The 24,941-nt window shown below is 42.9% G+C and overlaps 1 protein-coding gene across 1 annotated transcript; it reads right to left on the reverse strand.

Moving 5' to 3' along the window:
- Positions 1 to 7,373: 7,373 nt before the first annotated feature.
- Positions 7,374 to 24,311, reverse strand: Cpa3 (carboxypeptidase A3 (mast cell)). Its single transcript, XM_013029899.1, has 11 exons — positions 24,231 to 24,311; positions 24,062 to 24,137; positions 21,218 to 21,342; positions 16,432 to 16,534; positions 16,221 to 16,322; positions 15,251 to 15,352; positions 13,175 to 13,285; positions 12,305 to 12,395; positions 11,029 to 11,231; positions 9,491 to 9,575; positions 7,374 to 7,935 (listed from the first exon to the last, which is right to left on the reverse strand). Exons 1-11 carry the CDS (start codon positions 24,296 to 24,298, stop codon positions 7,748 to 7,750), a joined length of 1,254 nt encoding a protein of 417 aa, XP_012885353.1. The 5' UTR covers positions 24,299 to 24,311; the 3' UTR covers positions 7,374 to 7,747.
- Between the last annotated feature and the right edge of the window lie 630 nt (positions 24,312 to 24,941).

Genomic DNA, 24,941 nt, shown 5'->3' on the forward strand with positions numbered 1-24,941 from the left:
TCTGATGTATACATAATTGCATCTGCGCAGGCTTGCTGTGTCACTTAAGACAAATCCTCTGCTGCTGTGTTCACTGCTCTGATTACATTTTTTAAGGATACATTAAATTAAAATGGTGATAGACCATTTCATTTTTTTTTAAGTCACCATTACTTCCAAATAGCCCTGTAAAGTCCTCTTAATTCTAATTCTAATTTAAGTAATTAGGAATATAAATATAAATTAAGACAATGGGTGACATTTACTTCTTTAGATTTTAACAATATTACCAAAAGCATGTGTTAGTCATACATTTGGAGGTCTTAGGGGTCCAGCAAAGATAACAAAATATTTTTTGAAGTTAGTTAACTTTTGTCCATTGTCTGAAATTCTGGGCCTTGTTGTCTGGAACTGTCTTTCAGGGTTTTGTGTTATTTGAGAAAGAGAAGGGGCTGGAGGAAGGGTAGCTATTAGACTTGTCAGCCCTAATATCTGATGTTTGAACTAGATTTAATTTGATTTAGAAAAGAGCAAAGATTTTTTTAAACTATAGAAGGCTGGTAACACCTGGTGCTAACTTTAAAGAAAGCCTGTGAATGTGACACTTTTTTTTTTTTTTCCAGTTCTGGGGCTTGAACTCAGGGCCTGGGTACTGTCCCTGAGCTTTTTTGCTCAAGGCCAGTTCTCTATCACTTGAGTCACAGCTCCACTTCTGGCTTTTTCTTTGGTTAATTGGAAATAAGAGTCTCATGGATTTTCCTACCCAGGCTGGCTTGGGCCTGCGATCCTCAGATCTCAGCCTCCTGAGTAGCTAGGATTACAGGTGTGAGCCACCCACACCTGGTCTGTGTTACACTTTTATAGCCCAGCATGGATTACAGTTTACAAGCTTCTTGAGATCATTAGAGCTAACAACCTGTAGCAAGCAGTGTTTTAGGTATTGAACATTTAATCCTTGTATTCACTTTGGTTGCTTACTAAGCAATCTTGAATTCTTGTGGGTTTACAGGAATAACCTTGTGGTGCATGGGTGGTTTGTGCGTCAGCCAGACTGTAGGCTCAGTGGCTGTGGCTTCAGGCTAGTGGCTGGTTTCTACTGGGCACTGCCTGAGGCCTGCACTTCTTATCTGAGACCACAGGGGAGCAGCCAGGCAGGGCTTAAAACGCCTGCTAGCAATCCACGGACCCACAAGTCACTGGTCAGACTCTGTAAGATGGGTGGACGGCACATCGTCTGCAGAGCATCCTGGGAAGGGCTGGGCTGGGTCAGTAGTGAGGAGCGGAGGACAGCAACCTTAGGCAGTATCACCGACCTTCATTTCTGCAGGTTCCTCATGGGACTCTCGGTCACCCCCACCCCTGAATATGTGAGAGATACTGACCTTCCTCCACTAGACCAGACATTACGGCCATATGACATCTTTGGGAGAGGGCCGAGGGAGAGCATTTCCCACCATCTTTGGTCAACAGAGTTCTGGGTCAGACCCTAATGAGAAACACTTGAAATATTGAACGCTGGAAATTAGGAGAAGACCTTATTCTCTTCTAGGTGTGATGGTCCTGCAGCCATGTGAAGGAGTCACCAGGCTTTGTTTTCTCTCTTCTCCAGGTCCTGGTACTTTTTCCTGCCTCTGTTTCTCTCTTAGCCATGTCGCACCGAGAGCAGAGCAGACGGGGATGTGGCTGCAGAGAATAGTGCACACGTAGAAAGTGATTTCAGGAGCACTGGGGAAGGCCTTGTGCTTTGGGTCTCAGATCAGGGTTCAGATCTTAGTGCTGCCATTAGCTGCGATCCATGGGTGATTCTCAGGTCATTTGAGTCTGGGATTTTTCACTCTGGATGATGGCTAGTTGTGGTGTGTCAAAGCTTTGATCAGCGGTTCAAGATGTCCTGATATGACTCACTGCCCACTTCCACCCACCTGCCTGCCTGCTCCTCACCTTCAACACCCCTCCCTTTCTCCCCCCCAACCCCCTGCCCCGACTCAACTCCCACAAGGCCCATTCCCCACGTCAGGGGAGTCTGAAAACTCCAACTTCAGTTGAATGAAAAAGTGTGCTGTTCATCACCACATTACCAGGGAGTAGGCATGAGGGTGTAAGCTGAGGAGTTTTGAAGGTGGAATTAGTCTTTCTTCCTAAATGCAGTTGTTTCCTGTGATTCTTTTATTCATTACCACTGAAAAAAATATGTCAGGGAGAAGAGATGGCTGGGGTGTAAAGGCATCTGATGAAAAGCAGCTAATTAAACACATAATTTGGTACAGACTGCGTACCAACATATTTTGGCACATAAAATATTTACTCTGATAGACCGAAGCTGTTACCCCGAACTGGGTCTGAGTTGTTACTGAGACGGAGTGTTTTTAATCTAGCAATGATAATGACTTCATCACTTCTGACTTGGTGTGTTTGGTTTCAGCCTGGAACAGGGTTTTATTGCTCTGCTTCCAGCTCTGGGTAAGTGCTTGATAGACTGTTTTTTTGTTTTTGTTTTCTGAAAAGAACAGTAAATACTTGTTAATTTATATTTATATTCAAAACTCTAAATCCAGGCTTGCTATGAGCAAGTTTACTAATTATGAATCCCTCTCATATTTCCAGTTTATGTGAAAGCCACAAACTTGAACAGAACAAAAAGTGGAGCAGCCAAAAGCCTTTTCTCTCAGTGTCCTTCATGTGTTGTAGGCTCTTGTCTCTACCAGCTTCCAGATGTGTTTGAATTAGGAAGAAATTTTGGTTGTGTTCTCAGCAGGTATTTTTGAAGGGAGAGGGGAAGCAGTCCCCCTTAACTTAACCCTGAGCTTTAAGAAAGCACTGCTTGGGGTAATTTTATTCTAATTTACTTAGTTAATGTATTTAAGTCTACTTCTTGGTCCAAGGGCTGGCTAGATTTTTCCTTTTTCTTTTTAGAACATGCAAGCACTTCTTTTGTCTCTATGTAGCGTTTTAGAGGTTCTGAGCTTTAGATGTGTGACCTCTCAAATTAGGAGCATGGAATGCATTTTCTAATCTTCTCCTTAGCTGGAGATTCTGGAGTTTTTCCCAAAGTCAGGGTGTCAGATGATGTGCCTAGCTTTCTGGCACTGGTTCTGTGGGGTGATACTGGGCTGTTGGAATGGGTACTGAGTGGGCATGCGCATGTTACAGTTCCACTGCTTGGTTTGAATTCTCCTTTCACCATGTTTGTAAACCATGTGGCCCAGAGGAGGCCATTTGCCTCAGTTTTGGCATCTGTCCAAAGGAGAGAGATAAAATGGCACTTAGGTCTCAGGGTGTATTTTAAAAAGATTTGGTAGAATCCATTCAAAATGTCTCATATCTAAAAGGAAAAGTGATAGCTCTTAACACATGTTGCCATATGTTTTATTTGGTGGAAAATTGGAAAGGAGAAAGGGTTTTCCTAACACCTGCCATTTTTGCTTGAAAAAAATTTCATTCTGACTTAGTTGTCCTGGGGCACAGGCCTTGAGTGTACCCCCACTTCTGCACAAGGGGCCGTGCTGTACGCAACCATTTGTTAGTCTTCACAACAGCCTCCAAGCAGGGGCCCTGCCACCTGAGATTCACAGACAGGCTGCGGTCCATGCTTGTAAGTGCTGACACCTGTCTTAACCCTGACTTTGGTGACCTCCAAGTCTCTGTGCGCTCCATGACATCTCTTATGCATTTAAATATTGCCTCCGTATTCTGTAATCTTTAACATTTACTTTTCTGTCAGTGATAGAGCTCAGACTCAGCATGTGCAAGGCAATCTGACATGCATGCACATGCACACACACATGCCTACACAACACACACACACAAATTGTGTCTGAAATATGTTTGGTTTAGGACAAGATGAAAGGAATGAGAAACCTTTACCTTCCATAAGGTTATTTGATTAGAAAATAAACATGTAAACATGTCAGATGTGATAGAATCACGAGGCCAGACTGGCCCAGTGTCTGAGGAAAGGGAGGTCAGGAAAATGGAACTGACAGGTCCGCATGAGACTTAGAGGCAGAATATTCTGGTAGTTTTCTGAGGGAGGCTTTAGGGAGGGGCTGGGAAATAAGATTCAGTACCTTTGCTTCTTGTTTTTCTTTCCAGTCTTCTGCCTGAGTAACTGGCACATGTGTCCTGAGGCCTGTCTCTGTGAAGGCCACAGTCACATGGCGGTCACACGACTGCATTACTCCTCTTATTCTCCCAGAAACTAATACCATGACCTCCAAAGACACAGGTATTCTGCACAGATGCGGCCCCGTTTTACTGTTAGCACAGCCAAAGGAGTGCTCACCACAGTGCCTAAAGCAGAGGGTTCTCAGGGGTGGACCAAGGTCTCGGCCAACGTCACACAGGTCACATTCCCCAAATGGATTTGAATGTGACCTTTAAGATAAAATGTTAAAGCATCTTAAAATTCAACAATTACTGCATAGACTATAGAGTCATAAGAATTAACATTGAGTGTCTTAAAATGTGTAGAATCAGCTAGGTAATGTTTCGGATTAGGGATTCTTTTCCCTTTGCACTTCATGTTTCTATGTAGTTCTAAACTATTAAAAACATGCCTAGGCTCAAATACCTCGTTTTTAATTTGTTGGTAACCATTCTTACACAAGGCTGGCCATGAAATGGAGTGGTTATTTCTGTTCCACCTGTTACCTGGTTTTTCAAATTGGACATAAAACCCACGAATGAACTATTTTTCCAAGATTGGAAATACATTTTAAAAAGTGACAGAAATAAGATGGGAGGAAGTTCTGGAGTTACTCTGGCTCAATGGTTCTCAAACTGGAGTTCCCCAAGGAGTTCCTTGAGAACCTGTTACAGTGGAGAATGCTGGGCTCCTCCAGGCCTTTTGAACAGGACCCTCGGGGGCTTTGACCAGCTTCCCTGGTGGCTGCAGTGAGCAGTGGGGGTGAGCACCCCATGCGGCCCTCCGGATGTGTCGGGGTGCCTGCGATGATGTACCTTACCAGGGCTTGGGCACTGGGGCTCCCACGGATAACTTGGCAATTAGGTAATCTTCCGATTTGCTCCTAGAGAAGGGTGGATTTGGTTTTGGAAGTGGGAAAATGTAGTTTTCAATTTGCAACGTGAATGCAAGGCATGAAAGCTATATTTTATAAGCTATAATATGTGAATAATACTAGCCTCTGCCCAACTGGTGACGGGAGGCAGACATGTAAACGTTACTTTTCCCACGCTTATTATTGCTATTATGATTGCTGTTCTCAAAACTTAACCCTCCTCATCTGCCTGTTTCCCCCATTAAAATTTAAGTATCTTTTGAGTTTAAGATTTATAAACCAGACTAAAAGAATTTTGGGGGGCTTTCAATAGGAACAGAAGCCACAGTTCTTGCAAATTACTTGATATAGGAAGTGGTAGTATGGATTTTTCTTTGTTTCTGGAGTAGTCTTTTAAACCACACTTCAGTGGTACCGTGGCAATAATAATAATAATGCATTTGAAACCTTAAGTGTCAAATTCCCCTCTCCTATTTTAAAAATTGTTTTACATTTTTCTGGCTTACTTAACCTTCTTGACGCCAGTGAACTTAAGGCATGTAATTGAAGATAAGTGAGCACAATCAGTTCTACATTTCAATTCCTGTTTTCTGGACGGAGACCTTTTATGCTAAGTTCGTGTGAGAGCAGATTTTTATGACAAAATTATAACCCTCAGATCGACGTTGTACCTGTCCTGCTTTAATGGATTTTGTGACAGAGAAATGCAAAGGAATCTCCCAAAAGCTTTGCCCGAGAAAATTCTGACAGTAAGCTATACACTGGAGAAATTTTCAAGATGCTATTATGACTCATTATGGAAAAATGGCTGGGTCTTTTAATCATGCGATACAATTGTGTTAAAAAGGATGAGGCCGTGTAAAGGCATAACCTTTGAAATATTGCTTTGTATTTGCATTAGTCTCACTATTTAGAAAATGTGGCTTTTAATGTGATTTTGCACAATAAAACCTTCCAGTTCAGAAGGGCTCTTGTAGTTGTTTTCCCCTAATTTGAGCTCTACCCATAATTTTCTACGTGCCACCATTGAATGCACAGAAAGGGGACCCTTATCAGCCCCCATGTCCTGCCTGTGTCTTCCTTCTTCCTTAAGTGGCAACACTAGTACCTTTCTCATGTTAGTCAATTTTGTGACATTGTAATATTGTCTGGCCATGCACCATCACAAATTGTCTGGCTTCACTCATTTTGTAAAATTTCAGATTTTTTTTTTACTTTTCCTGGTTTAGTATATTGGAGCCGTTCCATATTTTCTATCTACCTAGTAGATAGGAAATTAATATTAAATATTTTTTCTGAATATTATTAAAAAGCAAGGAAGAAATCAGTAGCAATGAGCACAAACCAACAAGGAAAGGCAAATAACGATAAAAACCGAGTCTCCAGGATTGAGATCAATGTGAGGAGATGACGGAGGATTATGTTCGGTTTTGTGTTTGGTTGTGTTTGGAACCCCCAGATTGTCACCGTTTGTTGGGAACCATGTGCCCAGTGTTGCCGGCATCTGCACTTCACTGCCTCCCCTGGAGGGAGGTGCCTCTGGGCGGAGGACCCCAGCCAGAGCAGAGATTCACGCGCAGGAAGCATCTCGTGAGCCAGCTCCCTTTGAGACGAGGGTCTTTTGTCCCAAATATAAACAAAATGGACATGCTTGGATCACCTTGGTGAAGCATCTATTGCCTTAAGGTCTAACAACAACCCGGGGTGGGGGGGGAGGCAGGGTGCCTGAGCATGACAGCGGCTGGCTGGATATGATGGTGGCAGCACAAGGAGTCCCACTCAGACTCCCAGCTTCCGGTCCTGTAATGGTACATAATGCACAGTGTCCTCTGAAGGGCATCTGCCCAGGGGTAACCGGAGCTGCTCTGTCATCCGTTCCTGCCCAGGGGCAGTGGTGGAATTAGATGTGGTGAGGAAAAGCAGTGTCACCAACCATGGCTCAACTAAGAGTGATCTTCATTCCTTTCCTCCCTCCTCCTCTCCCTCCTTCCCTTTCTCCCCCCTTCCCTCCCTCCCTCCCTCCTTTCCTCCCTTCTTTCCTTCCTTCCTTCCTTCCTTCCTTCCTTCCTTCCTTCCTTCCTTCCTTTCCTTCCCTCCCTTCCTCCCTCCTTCCTTTCTTTCTTCCTCTCTCTCCTCCCTCTCCCCTTCCCTTCCTCCCTTCTTTCCTTTTTTGCTACTCTAAAGACATCTACCAGAAAAAAAAAAAACTTAGGCAAACCAAGTTTTTGAAAAATTCAAGACATTATTTCCTATTATTAGTTGAAGCAGAAGCATTCAGCTTGATTATTAAAATGATAATAGCGAAATGCAGAGAATATTGTTCAGTGAAAGAAAGCTACTTTTGTGAAGTATTTGAGTACATTTTACTCATTTATATTTTTATTATGCTAGCGCATGAAAAGATGAAGCTGCATGGTAAACAGACAAAAACCACCCACTTCTGCAGAAAATGAGGTTTACATGACTTTCCTGCGCACTGCCTCAGGATGCTCAAAGCAGTGCTTTCTGCTGGGCACCAACTCCACCTAGAGCAAAGGCAGGTAGAAACGGTTTGGTTGAAGGGGCTTTGTTCAGGTGCCACTGGGCATATATAAGAGCAAAGAGAAACAGCGCAGCTCTTGGTAAGCAAGAAAGGACCTAGGACTGACATCAGGTGAGATGAGGCTCCACCTAAGAACAGCCTAATGTCAACTTTCAGGTGAGAGCCCTAGCCAAGGGTAAGCGGCGTGGTCCCTGCTGAGAGGAATTCCTTAGGATGCATTTCTGAGGATGTACTTGGCAATAAATTTGACAGCAAGCATGGTCTCTTTGCAGGTTGGTTTTATCCGGGATTCCGGAAGAAGAAAACCAAACTTTCCTCTATCACGAAGCTCAAAGGCAAATGTGTATTTGATGCCCAGCTCATAAGCCCAGTCTAGAGAGGAACCTGATGTTGGGTCTGAAAAACATAAGCAGTAAATATTTACTTAGAGATGAATGCTAACACTTTTCTTGCAATGGAAATTCCCAGTATAAACTTAGCAATTTAAAAATAATTATGAGAGTTAAGTGTAGTCTGCTTGGTACCATCTGCAAAACAGTTATAGATTTGTGACTCACCACACATTTTAAAATCATGCTGCATTCAGAAACGTACATTTGGGCTGAATACACATGCAAGCAGCTCATAAGGAGACACTGGTTTCTGGAAATCACCAAGGAAACACTCCACAGGAGCTGTGCAGAGTCACTGTCTTTCTCTTTGCATAAGTCTCTCAGTGTTCACATTGCCAGTACCAAACGTTCTATAGTTAAGTGGTCAAGAAAGTTATTTTAAGGACAAATTTTAGTAGAATTATGAAATTCTACTAAAGATGTAAATAACCGGTAAAAAGATGAAAAGTATAAACATACAGCCTAGACATATATATATATATGTATATATATATATATATATATTAGACACATATATGTGCATTTGTACTAAAAATGCACATGCATATATTTTGCCTTATGTAATAAAAGAGCATCCTTTTCCTATGTGAAATAATATATGCTGTGGGACAAGTGGCAGGCAGGTTTGCTGACATTAACGTTTCAGATCTGAGAGGTAAATGTTACTGTGGTAGAATGATTCATCTGGGTTAGGAAGACTAGAAGACAGCTGGGAGGTATTGTAACACAAGAGCCTGTGTTCTAGAGAGTCAGCACACTGGGCTGAAGGAGTGCTGGATGGAAGATTCATAGAACTGGATAAAAACGGTTGAAATTTCAACCTGAGCACCAGTGTGTTGGTAACCAAAGAAGCCTGTGGTAGAGAAAAAAAGAAATGAGGTACGGATGCTTTACAACACAGGACAGCCACAGTCAAGAAACCTCAGCCATAGTTCAAAGACACACAGCAGCAGTGAATGTCTGAAGGCGTGAGAAGTAAGAATCATTGCTGGGGTGATAAACCCAGAGCAGCAGAACCTGAGCCCCTACTGCCTTCCTTGGGCTGATGGTGATTTCAGCGGAACATACTGGTCGGTGAGAAAAGGATCCATCTTCCTTGTCCTGTGTGACTCAACACACACATCTTCACTACAAGACACTAGGGAAAAGATTCTGCTTGCATGGAAGAAAGAGCCCCATACAAAAAGGAATCCAAGTTGAAGGAAAATGGTTAGGTATTGTGGACTTTGCCCTCAAGTAATTCTTGTTAGTTCCTGTCAGGGTTATGTATGGTTGGTGATAGAGAGAAGGGACAGGAAGGTGCCCAAATTAAACCTGAGTTTGTTTTGATTGACTAATTTATCTTCACCTTGTAAAGGCTTACTATAAATTGTCTAGAAAGCTCTTATCCCCCCCAAACTCAGATATAACCTACTGCCTACGTTCACACATTCACAATCTCCTGTGTAAACTGAATTTTAAACAAATGATCCCAGATCTCTAATGCTCATAATAATTTTTCTCAATAGTAACAAAAATGGATTAGGGCAAGGCTTCAGTAGATGATGGGAGAGACTTACAAATGGTGGATGCAATGGGGCCGTAAATGTAGTGGGCTTCATAGCGAGAGGACAGAGCCTCGGCACCAATCTTTGCGACTTTGTCCTGGGGAGAAAGAAAAAAAGAAAAAGATGAAAGTGGATTGTAAATATCACAAATGATTTACTAGGGATTAAAAATCAATTGTACAGGTTGTTTGGTATTTGAGAATCAAAGTAAGATAAATGGTTCAGCGAGAGACATTTTTGGTAGGAAATATGACTGTCATAAAGACTTCCAAATGCATGATCAGTGCATGTGGTAATACCCTATTTCAATTTCCGTGTCCTCTCTCCTCTCTCTCCCACCTCCATCTGTGTATCTCTCGTTCCTTTCAGGTGATATTTGTCTCTCTCACATCCAGATCCCCATTTTCTCCTGTGTCCCTCTTTCCTTCCTCTCTAATAGGTGGCACCTGTGCTACAGGACTTGGTAATGTGAAAGGCAGGGAGGTGTGGCGTTATCTTTAAAGTGGCTCTGTTACATCACGGCTGCTCCTGTGGTCCTAGGTAAACAGGGTGAATGCGGTATTGGAGTGAGTGTGCATATTTCTGTGTCTGTAGGTACTGGCTATTACTAAGAAGCCACGTTTTCCACATGATTCAGTTGCTGGGTAAGATCCTTCACTTTACTCAAGAGATGTTTCTCCTATGCCATCATATCACTTCCCTGAGAGTGGGCTGAAATCGCATTCTCCTGTCTACACAAATTAATCAAACGCCCACATTCCCCTTCTCAGCTTACGTATAACTAACTCTGTGCACTTGTGTGCACACACAAGGGCTGCTTTAAAGCTCAGCTCTGAGTGCAGTCGCATGCTGTGCTGAACGCAACTGACTGAAATAAGAGCAAAAATTGGGACCTCCTTTTTTTTTTCTTCTGGAGACAGTATTTTTACCACAGCCTTTTCTGGATTAACCTCCAATGGATTTAGGATGCTGAACTTTATCCACTATTTTCTTTCTTCCTCAGTAACTCAAGATATTGATCCTTCCATTTACCCCGTGCATCCCTCTGATTCATTGGAATCCAGGTGGAGAGTCCTCTCTGTAAAGCTGTCACGATCAAGTCAGCTTTCACAGAAAGAAAAGGAACGTACAAGAGGCCAGAGTTTTGGAAGAGAGCTTATTTTTAGTTGCTCATTATGTTTTTTTCTTTTTAGACAGTAAGTGAATTAATGTCATTTTCAATTTGATCAGGAGGATAAAGGTACAGTGAATCTCTTAGTCTGGGCCTGAGACAGGACTAGTGACGGTTGGCAGTGTTCTTAGGCTCTGGCTAGGGGTGGTTGTGTAGTTTGGCCTACAGGAAATACTAAGGCTGGGTGGTAGTAGAAATCTAATGACCTAGGCATTTCCATCCTCTTGGTTTTTAATTTTTTTTTCTTTCTCAGAAAGATCTTATTATCTAGGCAAACCTCATTAGTTCTTTTTCTGGCAACAAACAATGTGACATTTCTTCCGCATAAGTCAAGCTCATGAAGAACAGACAAGAGCTGAGCCCCACTGCCCCTCCTCACCAGCTCCTGGTAGTTGGGCGGCAGTTTGGACGTGTAGCCGTAGGGGAACAGGAGCATCTGGGAGTAGGAGTGGAAGGTGAGGTAGGCCTTGATGGACTCCAGGTGGCTCCGGATGAAGTCTGCCACTGCCGCCGTCTCTTTCTCCGACTCTGGTGCAGTGCCGGGGTAGGTTTCCTTACACGGGTTGTGACTGCTCTGGGAAGCTACGGAGATGTGTGTGGATGAGATGATCACCCAATGTTGTTTCTGTAAAGCCCAGCCCTTCTGATGTGTGTTCTCCAAATAGTGAAATGAGGTGCGGGGGTGGGTGTGGGTGGGTGAGGGGGGACATGTTCCCAGGCTGCTACTTTCGTAGCTCTGTGTGTCTGAAGATTGTACATGCATGTGTGCACACACACATGCATGAGCACGTATGCATGCACACACACATGCGCGCACACACACACACACACACACGTCAGGTTGTGATGAATTTAGTCTACCAGGACATCCCTCTGAAGCACATGGCCTCAGATCTCCCTATACCAGCAAGGTTGCTGTGTGCAGCATCTGATGTAGCATGCCTTGATTGTCATTGTGTTTTTATTTTCCTCTTCCCTCCTTCCTTCCCTCCCTCCCTTCCTTGGCTTGAACTCAGGGCCTGGGTGCTGTCTCTGAGTCTCTTTGTGCTCAAGGCTAGCACTCCACCACATGAGTCACAGCTCCACTTCTGGCTTTTTCTGAGTCATTTACTGAAGATAAGAGTCTCACACACTTTCCTGCCTGGGCTGGCTTTGAACCATGATCCTCAGATCTAAGCCTCCTGAGTAGCTAAGATTACAGGTGTGAACCACTGGGTGCCTGGCTTATTTTCCACTTTCTTATCCTGCCCCCGCCTCCATCCCCAGTGGTTCTTTGTAATAAGTTTCTGAAGAACTACTTGTGTGCTGATTTTGACCACTGCTATTTATCAATTTTATCTGCACAGGAGGAGCAGGAAGCTTTGGTCTCTCTTCAGATTATCTGAAAAAAATTTTTAATACTCATGGGGCCTTCCCCTCCCTTCCCTTAGCAAGCTAGATGTGTGTCCAGAGAGAGCTAGATAAATAGCATCTTCTCCCCACTCCTCCCAAAGAGAAGTACTCCTGACCCCCCCTGGGGTAGTGGTTATTCCTGCCCAGCATATTAGGTAAAACAATTGGCCCTCACTCTGGGAGTGCCTACGGTTTACAGGAATGTGGGTGGATCCGTGAAATTTATCAGCATCCTAATGCTCAATGTTTTGTCTAAGACTCACCACCCCAGGAGGCATCGAAGTTCCGGTTGAGGTCGGTGCCAATGCAGGTGGAGTTGTGGTGCTTGGAGCGATTTTTCCTCCACATGCGGTTCTGTGGAGTTGAGGGGCAGGGGCAGGGAGATGCTGACAGGCGGCCTCCTTTGTCTCAGACTCCCTGCAGAAATCTATCTAGCCCGAGAGCCCACTGACTAGAAAGCACACAGTGTTTTCTTGCAATTGGTTATATTCTCAGAAGCATGATTTTTAGCCATCTAACTCAGTGAATGTCTTAAAATCTTGATTAGCATCTAGTACTGGAAAGCGATCAGTAACCTAAGTGGTAACTGTATTATATTACTTTCTACTGGTATAGTTGGTCACAATGGGATGGTTGAAGGTATAGTTTGATGTGGCAGTATCTGTCTGACAGTTCAATATTAATGGCTTTATTTTATTTTAGCAACAGTAGAGCAATACAACACAAACCAGATAGCTCGTCTCTTTTTTGATACAATTATATCTCTATACTGTTCTAAATGGGTGAAATAAGATGACTTTCCTTTTAAGACAATGAATTGATAAAAGTTTTCAAGCAACTTATTTTTAGCTAGAATATGATTTGTCACAGCATAGAATCATATATTTCCTTTACAATTATGGATTCATTAATTGTGTATGTTGCTATCTTCAGAAGCAAAAGTGTCATGTTATTTCAATGTCATTTACTGAAACCAGAAAACTTAGTTGACTGAGTCTTAAATAGAAACCCAAAACATCTAGTTTTTAGAATTGGAATTAACTAGTTATCCAAATCTTAAACACAGTACATTATAATTAAAGCTAGTAAGTAATATGTCATTTTAATTTAAATGAGAGAGAACAGAGCCGTACCTGTGTCCATGACCAAATATATCCATCTACGTTGAACACTGGTAGGACATAGAAGTTCATTTGGTCCAAGAGTTTGGTCATAATTTTGTTTTTGCCATAACTTTTTGTTGCCTGCAGGAGTAAGAAGAAATGCAGCTAACAATATAAAATTTAGCTACCACAGGAGAAGCTATGGTTTTGATAAGAGTTATTTGCCCAAGGTTGAAGGTTCCCCTGAACCACACAAAGATAGACCACAAATACGGAATACAAGAAACGTGTGCAAGACGCAATTGGTGCAACTACATACGATAGGAAAAGTTCCTCTTAATCAGAGGTGACATGAATTAAAGTGAAGTCGTCAAGTAGCTGCTTTAGTCATCCAGACTCCAAGTGTTCCAAATGTAGCATGCAATACATGTTTCACAGGAAGGAGGGAGGCCAAGTATAGAATTCACAGTACAATTTACTTCAGAAGAGTTCTTTCTCTCACTTCTTTACATGAGTGTAAGTTGTCGATATGTACAGGAATCGGGAAATGTTGGAGAGGGCCTATAAATATTTATAAATAAGATCAAAGAATAACTTTCCCTTTTTTTTCTTCCCTTCCTTTTCCTTTCTCTTTCCCTTCCCCCCTCTCCTCCCTTTCGCTCCTCTTTCCCCCCTCTCTCCCTTCTCCTTTCCCTCCCTTCTCTCTTCTTGTTTAAACCCAAGGCCTCTTACTCACTGAAGCATGAGCCATACTCCTAACCATTTACTGAAACCAGAATATATATATTCCAAGGAATATATATATTTTCCCCTAAGGAATTTTTGTATTAATAAAAATTCTTGTCTGGAAGTATAGCTCAGCAGAAGAGTACTTATAAATGTCCTGAATTCAATGCCCAGCACGACCAGTAAAATTAGCTAAAAACAAAGATAAAAATCTCAGGAATTTAGAGATTGGACCAATCAGTATTTTTCTGAAATAAAGTTAATTGTTTGAGCATTCTGTGACTACCAAAAGCCTCATCAGCCCCTGGTACATCTCTATCAGAGCCAAGAGACATGTGCTTTTAATTTTTTGGAGATGGAATCTTGCCATGTATCCCAGGCTGGCTTCAAACTCACGACTCACCTCCCTCCTCTTAAGAGGTCCTGAGATTAAAGGCTTGTGTCATTATGCCCAGCCACAAGAGATTCTGGGCAGTCTTGTGCTGTGATTTCCTTTATGGGTTGAAGGGCAGAGATCTCGGATTGTAGTTGCTGGAGCAACTACCGTTATAAGTCAGTCCTGTGGCAGATTCTTTGCTGGCTACCGCATCTCTGGCCCAACGCTTATTCCAAAATGTCATGTACAACAGTTAGCAGCAAGAGCAAAAGAAAGCAGCAGAGTACAGTATAGATTGAGAGAAATACAAGATGGAAAAAAAGAATGTGTTATTTTCACTTGGAAAGGACATTCAAATACAAAAATTCCAAGTTTCTGCCTGGCCATTAAAGTCTGTCTGTACACAGAAACAAAAGGTCTGTGTTTTGAGCTCATTAAAGAAATATCAAGCGGGAATGTGGCTTAGTGATAGAGTGCTTGCCTAGTGTACATGAAGCCCTGGGTTTGATTCCTCAGTCCCACATAACTGAAAAAGCTGGAAGTGACACTGTGGCTCAAGTGGTAGAGTTCTAGCCTTGAGCAAAAGAATCAGGGACAGTTGCCCAGGTCCTGAGTTTAAGCCCCACGATTGGCAAAAAAAAGAAAGAAAGAAAGAAAGAAAAAGAGAGAGAGACAGAAAGAAAGAGAGAAAGAAAGAAAGAAAGAAAGAAAGAAAGAAAAAGAAAGAAAGAAAGAAAAAAGAAAAACCAACATTGCAGATTAGGTAACAAAGGGTGATTTCATATCTTGCTTTTTCATCTTCTTTACTTTCCTAAAATCTCAGCTGGAGTTGGGGAAGTTTGAAGGGAGGTGTCAGCTTGATAATAACCACAGTGGCAAGCCCGCTCAAAGCTTGCTGGTCCTTAGCAGCACTCAGGAGCTCCCGTGGTTAAGTGGCTCTGCTCAGCTGGAAAGTTCTAGAGGCTGGACAGTAGGATCAGACTTCTGAGTTCTAGTTCACTCACCTGATAGACAAACCACTGGCAGAATGCAGGGGAAACCCATTCTCGAGCGTGAATGCCACAGTCCATAAAAATGGCTTTTCTTCCTTTATGTTCTTTCCCAATCTATTTAAAAATACATTTACAATAGATACATGAGTTCATGCATCGACCCCTCGTTGTGCAAGAACTCTTCCATAACCTGCAAACACTTCTTTCTCCTCTCTAACCGTATTTACACAAATGGTGTATAGACCCAAATCGTGATCTGCTACCTTATATTCTTCCGAAAAGTGTTCCCAGGGTCAGAGCTTCCTTTAGTTTTTAAAAGCACCACACCTTGCATTTCTGTTCCATTGCTAGCTTCCTGTGTTTGGAAAGATGGATTATAGTTACTCTGTTCCCTTTGGTTTTTTTTTTTTTTTCTGGTTTCCTAAACAGGGAGAGTTTGTGCTGTGCTTACACACACAGCCAGCTAACTGCAGGGTGCTCTTCTATAAGAGTGTGCATTGGTTTTGGGGTGGTGATCAAAGACAATAAGTGTTTAGGCTCATTCAGGGGACACTCCTGGGAGTGCTTGCTGTCTTTACACGTGGAGTAACCCAGCAGCGTCTACCGGTCACGCATTCTCTGTGGTACAGAAGGAATTCCTGTCAGTGTTGTGTTCAGATGGCTCATGGGAGTGTTTTGGGGGTGGCGTGAGTGCATGATATTTAAACGTTTCTTCCTGACCCTCATTATCTGTTCTACTGAATTGTAATGAGTGTCATGTGCTGTCCTTAGGCTGTGGAATGAGGAAAGTCTGTCTGGCTTGGCCCACTGCACCGTCTCTGACAGGGCTTCTTGTCCTTTCTCTATTCCTGGATTGCTGTCTAGAGTCCCGATCATCTGCATCTCCCTTTCTCAAACTTAGCTTTGCCATGTCACAATTCTTAAATTCATTCTTAAAAAAATAATAGCAGTAAGGAGTGGTTCTTGGAGTTTCTTTCCTTGCCTTCAGAACGTAGAGTGGATTATCTTCAATAGTAGATCCGATTTTAATCCGAGAGACCATTTCAGGTCGTTTTTTCACCATTTTTTCAGTCCAAGCTACAATCTTTTAAAAGCAAAATCGAAATTTGAGGAGTTAGAAGAAAGAAAGGAAAACAGCGGGCTGACAAATGATGACAGTCACTTTTTTGAGGAATTGGAGTTTTATCCTGTACCTTGTCCCAGTTATTATATTTTGCATAACTGTGCCTTCCTGGGCTATCTTCTTTAACATCAAACTGTTTCTCAATCTCTTCTTGTAGATCATGGATCAGGACTCTGTTTGACAGGAAATGATAAGCATACATTTTTTTTTTTGTCACAAGAAAGAAAACCACAGCTATCTTTCATTTACAGATAAATTTCTCTTCCTTCTTCTCTGTCTTTAATCAAGCTTACTCTTTTCCCTCATCATTCTTGTTTAGCCATCTCCTTCCGACATGTCACATGTCTGCCTTCTGATCTCCCCATTTATCTAGAGCTGGGCCAGAGTTTAGCCGTGAAAAACAGACTCATCCAAAAATAGACATTGCTATACATATACACATACCACTGGGCTTTGAAGAATTAATATAAAAATTGTGTACAATGTTTCACATATTCAGTTAAGTAAAATGTAGTATTACCATTAATCTTCCCTATAGCTTTTTTACTTTTTTAATGGCTACTAAAACAGTTTTAAACCTCACACCTGGCTCTTTCTATGCTATTTTAATATTCCCTGTCCTCCTTCAAAGTGTGCATACACACATTCACATACAGCACAGGCAATGGTAGATAATTTTATGCACAGATACACTGTCCATCCCTTGTTATTTCACACTTGAGGGCTGGAAGAAAAGCAAGTAAGAATAATGATGATAATGGCTTTACTAACTAGCCCAAAGCACTTACTACATATGGTGTAACACCATGAGTATGTTGGCTCAGTCCATGTGAACTCTCCATCTTACTATTGAGCAAACACATACCCTGTGGATAACCAAGGAGCTAGAGCATGGCTGGTGTGACTTGGAGGGGGAAGACAGGCAGGATTGCTCACGGTGAAGATAACGTTGGAGTCAGTACTCCACCTCAGTACTGCCTCATTTCAAGGACAGGGTGCTGGTCACCCAATGTTTGGCTGTCCTTGTGTCTCTAGGCCTGGCTTCAACCCTGAAGTCCAGACCAGTACACTCTCAACCATCTACTTTACATTCTCTGTTAAGATTTCTACCCACCTCCCCACACTTTTGATGGGGAAATCTGTCTTCCATCATTATGTATGAAGGTAACTCAACAGCAATATCTACTTATTGTTGTCCATGAAGATAAGGCTACATTGAAGTCTTTTATGAGACTCCTTGGTGTGTTAACTATATGATCTCTCAGAGGATATATTCAGAACACCCTCACTTCTTCTATATATAGCTGTGAAAATAATGTTGAACCTAGAAGGAATGCATTGGATGTTGGGAATAGGACTTGCTGAAAGCCAGCTCAGGGCTGTCTCTGACAGATGGTGGCACATGACAGAGGAAGGGAGGGTAAGACTGCCTGGACGGAAGGATGTCACCAACACAGGGAGACGTGGTCCCTGAGACTGGGCCCCACAGCCTGACAAACTTTGGTAGCCTTTATAAACCTTAAGAATTGTCTTATAGCAAAGGAAATTCCTACTTATTTATAGTGATCCTTCTTCATCCAAAGGGAAATTGTATTCAGTAGCTATTTTTTTCCAGCACAGAGAACTGTGATTTGTGTGGGAAATATTTCAGTGTAAATATCTGAAAGGAAAGATTGAAGTTGGATGCATTGGGCATTTTGATACTTGAGTTTATCTCATTTCCCACTGATTTTACGTAAATCAAGGGGCACCTGCTTGTGGCAATGAAATGCACTTGTGCTTCTTTCCTGAATGCAGAATGGAGCTGTGCCTTCCTTAATACCCCCTCCAGCCTTCTGATGGTGTAGTTACTTATCTAAAGAGGAAGCAGGGACCTGCGTTGTTCAGATATTCTGCAGTACTTGATATGATCTTTTGATCTTTGATTTTCTCACTGACCCACCACCCAGAGTACAACGGGGCTGAAGCCAATAGAAATGCGAGGCCTCCAGGGAAGGGAAGGTGAGCCTCAAAGCTGAGAACCGCCTCAGCAAAATTAATACATGTTTTCAACCAGATTCAGCGCTGACCTCCCTGCTTGCTTGCTTCATTTTCTTATGGTCGTGAGCTCTTCCTCTCAGTCTCTTCTCGCCGATGGGTGAACTGACTCCTGTTCTGATGCACTATATAAACGTGAAATACTCCTAATTATTTTAGCTAGCACGGGGTGGGGGTGGGGGGTGGGCATTGCCCGGCATGAATCTTGGCTCCCATCAGCAGAGCCGGCAAAGCACAGTACAGGGACTGGCAGGGCCAGCTTGCTGCAGGCGCTGCTGCAGACCGAGTGGATGGGGAACACTGCACTGAATCTAATTTTTAAAGGATCCGAGAGGACTCAGAATCCCATTTTGGGTGGTTGCTACCCACTCTAGAAAGAGCTCTGGTTTCCACTTTTTATGAGTGGCTTTTTATTTTCTCATTTTAATTGTTGATCAAAGAGAAGACAATGGCAAAGACTGACTCTCTGAATGTTGCAAAAAGCCCTCAAGGTTTGCATTGCTAAATCTCCCTAAACATAGTGCCCGCCCCCAGGGGCTCAGGCCAGTGAATCGAGTCTGCTTTCCATTCGACTTTTGTTCCTCTGCCCATTTGGGTTTGCTAGTGTACACATATTATGTTTCTTAGATTTGGCTTTGTTTTTTGGTAGAAGTGTACACAAAGAGGCAGGAAGCTTGCTACTTCAAAATCAAATCTGGCTTAGTATTTTAATTTTTTCAAGAATTAAAAATAATATCATACACAGAGGCTTTAAGCTAATTGGTGGCTCATACGCACGGTGGGGAGGGGGTCGTCTAAGTACATCGTGTGTCAAACAGCCCCTTGACACAGTCTTATTCAGCCGGGTGCCTGGGTCCAACCAGATGTTTCTGTTCTTAGAATCCTCTTCTGTTACTATCTGATGCCAAGTAAGTCATGGAATTAATATGCAAATAAAATTATCCATATAATTAGTATTTGGAGACAAGATTTTAAATAGTTCTTGTCTGTGCAGATCACTTTACATATTTATATTTTTTGAGGAAGGCAACTAATTATGTGGCTCTCCCACAACTGTAGCTAATTTGGGCCAATTTCAGGAAATCATGTCTTAATTAGATAAAACTAATTTTTGTAGGAGGCTGAACGCCTTGCTTCTTGATGGAGGTGGCAGAGACGATCTCAGCCTCAGACAAAATGAGGAACACGGTCTGTGAGGACTTGGCTTTAGACGTCTGATTGGCGCAGAATTGTGTTATGACAGGAGAGGCCACAATGAACAAAGACCAAAGTGTTATCTGATGAAAGATGCCAGCTACCTGCCTGGGTGTCTTCCAGTGATTTCCTTCCATGCCTCTGCTCATGGAAGGTACCCAGCTTCCTGTGTATATTATAAGGGCTACCAACCCTGCTGTTAAAGGCAAATTATACACAATTAGAGCAGCGCACAGCTTTCCTTTTAGGTGGCGGGATGCTCAGTTGGTCGATTCTGGGGAGGCCATGTTAGATCTCTGTTAATATTGCCCAGGGTTTTACAAGTAAGGCCCAGAGTCAGAAACCTGGCTACAAAGTGACTTGAGACACAGCAACACTGGTGACTTGGGCCAGGTATTTGTTTGTTTGTTTTCTTTCAGATGAAAGAATCAATATGTCATCTGAGCTCAGTGTGAGCAGGTAGCCTAGAATGTACTATGAATTTCTATGGTCTTGGGATGTCCATCTATGGAGTGTCTATTTCTGATTTTAATAGTGCAATTTACAAACGCAGAAAAGCTGGTCTCACTTAATTTTGAGTTAGTTAGGCTTTCCCAATTTATAAACTTCCACGTGACTGTTAACTTCTTGGAAGGAGAGCACAGAAACAATGACCTGATACTTTTAAAACCAGAGCACACATGTTCGGCTTACTTCCCTTGCTTTTGGTAGGGTTTATGTGTATTTGTGATGCTGTATTAGAATCATAAATACAATAGAATCTCTGTGAACCACGGCACCCTCATTCCATGCAGCCACTTTGCTAACATGAGCACTCTTCCTTTATCTCAGACAGAAGAAGGTCTTTTGCACTAAAACACCGAGGGGGGTGAAGTCATGAAACAACAAGTTCAAACAGAAGTGAGTGCTGAGTGGAGTTTTGATTGTTGAGGGCATCAGAAGATGACAAGGCCTGGAACCTAAACCTGGGGCCCTCCCCACATCAAACCATGGCCTGTCTGAACATAGAAACCACATTTTGTCTTCTGAGTTGTGCACTGATTTGAGACACTCCTCGATAGTCTCCTTTCTCCTCTGTGACAGAAGGGCCCAGGGAACCATTGTTGTTTGATACATTCTAATTTCCTCATTTATAAACCTTTATTTGAAATTCTCTCTTCTTCAGTTCAAGACCCCCCTCTACTGTTTTAAAAGAAATTTCTTTGGGTAAAATTTCTCTTATAAAGGACTATTCATTTGCTATGTATTTTTCCATTGTCACAGCTCTGCTTATCTAGAGATGAGCACAGACTGTTCATATATCAGGCGAATGTAGAGACTGGGCTTCAGAAGAACTCTGGGGTGGCTCCCCATGGCTGGGATGAGGGGCTCCCTGCCTGCCTCCGTGGCGCTATGCCTCAGAGCTGGCTCAGAGATGGTACGCAGAGCTCATGTCATCCTTGCAGCTTAGAACCCATGTAAGAGGGAAGTCCCTGGGCTGGGTCTCCTTGGAGTGAACAGTCCATTGTACAGAGGAAGCTTTTAGTCAGTCTAACAAACACCTCCAGTGAATGTTTCCCTTGATGGATGAAGGTTCCCCAAAACTCGCGAGTATCCACACACACGAGTATTTGTGAAGGACTTACTCATAGTGCATCTTACTCTGGTCCAAGGCAGCCTGGATGGAGGGCGACTCCTTCTCGCTGACTCGGAAGTCCACTGTCATGTTCGCAGCCACGTGGTGGATGGTGTCTGGGTACCAGAAATCAAGCTGTGGAGATGAGGTTGCTGTTGGTCATTGTTGTTGGTTTGTTTGCTCACCCAACACATAATTATTAAGAAATGAGTGTGAGTTATACATTTTGAAAGAAATGTGGGGTTTGGTTTAATCTAAGATAGACCCTTCTTCTTCTTTTTTTTTTTTTTTGGGTCCGGTCGTGGGGCCTGAACTCTGGGCCTGGGCGCTGTCCCTCAGCTCTTCAGCTCAAGGCTAGCGTTCTACCAATTGAGCCACAGAGCCACTTCCGGCTTTTTTCTTTTTGCTTACGTGGTGCTGAGGAATAGAACCTAGGGCCTCAGGCATGCAAGGCAAGCACTCTACCACTGAGCCACCTTCCCAGCCCCGGACCCTTCTTTTTTTATATAAATTAAGATTTTTTTCTTGAAAATATACTTAAAGTACTGTTGAATATTAGGAAGTCATTTATACTGAGCACTGTCTTAGGACATTGTATGGAGCAGTGCAAAAATGTCTGGACAGCTCTTTTGGATAATTTCTTTGCTTCTGCCATTGTGGAGTTGAATAGAATTATTTCCTAATTAACTGTAGTTTCTGACTTTGTTTGGGCATTTATACTAAATATGTATCTTCTCGGCCATAATCATGCCCCAAAACCAGATGTCTCATAAAGTCGGGACTTCCTAAGTTTGTATACAATAAGAAAGCACAGTCCCTCACTCCTATCAGCCCTGAATTAAAAAAAAAAAGCCATATGTCTCTGGATACGTTACAGTTCTCTGTCTTGGAAAATAGGGCTCACAGGACTCCCTGGAGAGCATTTGGAAGACTGTGAAATGTGTAAAAGTTCAATGACACGCAGGAACTTAGTAAATACTGACTGATGTCTCTCTCTCTCTCTCTCTCTCTCTCCACACAGCTGAAAATTTTTAAATGTGGCGGATGAGGCTAGAAAGCCAGCATCCAGGTAAAACGACTTTCTGAGCACTCCATTTCTTGGGGCTCTTCAAAATCAGAGCCCATTGTGTAACCAAACGAAGGGCCAGTTTCCCACCTAAGAGATGGGAGTATCCCCCTCTCACCTCAAGACTGTGATCCTGAGGCGGTCCCACCGTGGCTCTCTGAAACCCATTATGAGACATAGAGAGCTGCTGTACACCAACCAATATGTCTCTTTCTTTGATGGGAAAGTTACAGTGTGGAGTTGGATACAAGAGAGATACAGTGTGATTTAAAGGCAAATCAAAATAGTAGTTTCTTCTCTTAGCAAGGTAATGTGGAATAAGCACATAGAGTCCAGAAAACTTTGCTGTGCAGTTATTAAGCACAGAGATGAGGAGTTGAGTAAGCACCTTGTAAAAGGGAGATGTTTGGTGTGGGAGTTACAGGCATCTGTGGTCCTTTCCAACCTGTTAACCAATGTTTGTGTCCTAGGAGGAAACCAGGCCAGTTCCTGCAGGAAACACGGACCAAGCCACACTGTAAAGAATCGCCAAGACTTAACTAGATAAAGAAGAGAAACACATTCTTCATGTGAAACGGCGGCAAGGTAGGGAAAGTTCTGATCTTTGTGTTGTTTCAAAGGGGAAGAAAGAGAGCAAAGGAGCCAAGGAGGTTCAGGAAAAAAAAGGTTTAGTTCACACCAACATCAACAGAAAACATGGAAAATGCTTGTGTGGTAGTAACTATGTCACACCAGCTTCTGAGTGATATTCAAAGTTTTCTCTGTCTTCCCCAAAACCTTAGAGGATATCTGTTTACCAGCCACTGAGACCTGTGTTGCTCTGTCACTGGCCTAAGGCTGGGGAGCTAGTGTACAACTGGGGTTTGAACCTAAGCCTATGGCTCCTTGACTAAAAGGAGAGAAACAGTGCCAGGTTTGAGAGAGGAAGAGAGACAGAGACAGAGACAAAGAGGGCACTGACTACAGATGTGGGAGACAGGATGAGGACTCTGAACTTCAGTTAAGGAGCCATTGCAGCCATCTCAGCAAAGGGAAGAGGGACACTGATGAAGGCTGTGGAATGGAGAGATGGATAGATGTGGATACCAAGAACTACTGATTGATTTCGTGTGGAGATAGGAATGAAGCCCAGATTTAGTTCTGAGATTCAAATCTGATGTATGTAATCTGTTGGGTCATTCAGTTTACCCTCTTCGAACCTCAGTTCTTGGTGTTGGTTTGCTCTAAGTGGGTTAGACTGTGACAATGGCATTGCCAGGCTGTTGGAGACTTTGGAATGGTGCGTGGGCCGTGGCTGGCACAATGTGAGCCTTGCACGGGTACAGCAGGGTCAGCGTCCAATGGCTCTGTAGGCCTGTTGGGTTGAAAGGAGTTTCCTTTCAAAGTGTACCTGTTCTCGGACGGGGTCACACTCGGTATCACCCAGTGCTTTGACACCATCAGTTCATCCCTTCACAGCAATTATATCATTAGAGTCAATTGGCCTAGAAGCTGGGAGGACAGAGAGAAGTTCCACAGGAAGGAAAAGGAGTCCCTGGTTTTTAATGGTGTCAAGAACAATCCCATAATTTATAATTTTACCAAGAAGAAGTCACTGTCTGCAAAGCTTTTGGGAGGGAAAACAAGAAGGATTTCCATACAAACCAACTCAGGTGGAAGACTGTGCATTGGCTGGATTATCCAGGTAAGTCTGCCATTTCCACTTACGCTTAGGCATCATGAAGAAAGAAGCAGGAACTTTCAGAAAACAAAGGAAAGATAAACTATTCCTGTAAGTAAGTGCGTTACCTCATTGGTCTTGGCCAAATGCGTTATGACTTCTGCTTGGGTCTCATCCTGGGGCTTCACGCGAAATACCTTGTGCCTTCAGGAAGATGAAAGACAAGCTCTGTAAATGGTGAGGAGACCTCCCACAATCCTCTTCCCACCACATGCGGGCACCTGGGGTGACATCTACCTGTCGAAGCGAACAGGAGCTCTTGCCAGGGTAGCTGTGATCAGAACCACTTGCAGGATGAGCCTCATGGCGGTTGTGTGCTTGACTGAGACCCTCCCGGGTTTTGTGCCTCTGCCTTTATCTTGAGGAATTGCTCACTTCCTCTCACCCAGGGTTTTCTTGGCTGGGAGCATGGGGAGGAAGAACCCCAACTTTAACGGTCTCTGCCGCTTATCTCATCTTACCATCAGAAATGCTCATTTGACAGAAAAACAATGGAAAGCAATGTTTTAGCAAATGACACATCTGAGGTGGTGGGCTTAGTACGTTCACAGAGCTCAGATCGGAATCCATTTGTTTGTTCTGAAATGTGACGCTACCACCAAGCTTGTATTAAAGGACCCATCCATAGGCTTTATATTTTCTCTGCTAACCTCAGATGGATTTGGGTCTCTGGCCCCAGAACGTTGTGCATAGTCCTTAATAACGTAAAGCAGGTGTTTGAAACTTGATTGTAATCATCAAATTAAAAACATTTTTGTATCAGATAGTTTAGATATATGAAATGTAGGTAACAATAGAAGGCATTGGTATGTTAGCTATGTAGACTTGTGACTCTATACCTTTTCTAAAGAAGCGTGCATTGCAGAAGAACCTGCGTTTCCACTTGCTTTCTCGTCTCCCTGTCATTTGAGGTCACCCTTACCTAAAACACCCAGAGGACTTGTTGAG

Source organism: Dipodomys ordii, unplaced genomic scaffold, assembly GCF_000151885.1.
Source record: "Dipodomys ordii isolate 6190 unplaced genomic scaffold, Dord_2.0 Scaffold124, whole genome shotgun sequence".
Lineage (NCBI taxonomy): Eukaryota > Metazoa > Chordata > Mammalia > Rodentia > Heteromyidae > Dipodomys > Dipodomys ordii.

Bases quoted from the DNA above. Each gene is read 5' to 3' on its own strand.
- Cpa3 (XM_013029899.1), bottom strand. From the start codon at position 24,298: ATGAGGCTCATCCTGCAAGTGGTTCTGATCACAGCTACCCTGGCAAGA. The intron at 12,396-13,174 runs GTACGGCTCTGT...TCAACTCCACAG, and splicing joins ATATTTGGTCATGGACACAG to AACCGCATGTGGAGGAAAAA. The intron at 9,576-11,028 runs GTGAGGAGGGGC...CTTTCTCCCCAG, and splicing joins CGCCCAACTACCAGGAGCTG to GACAAAGTCGCAAAGATTGG.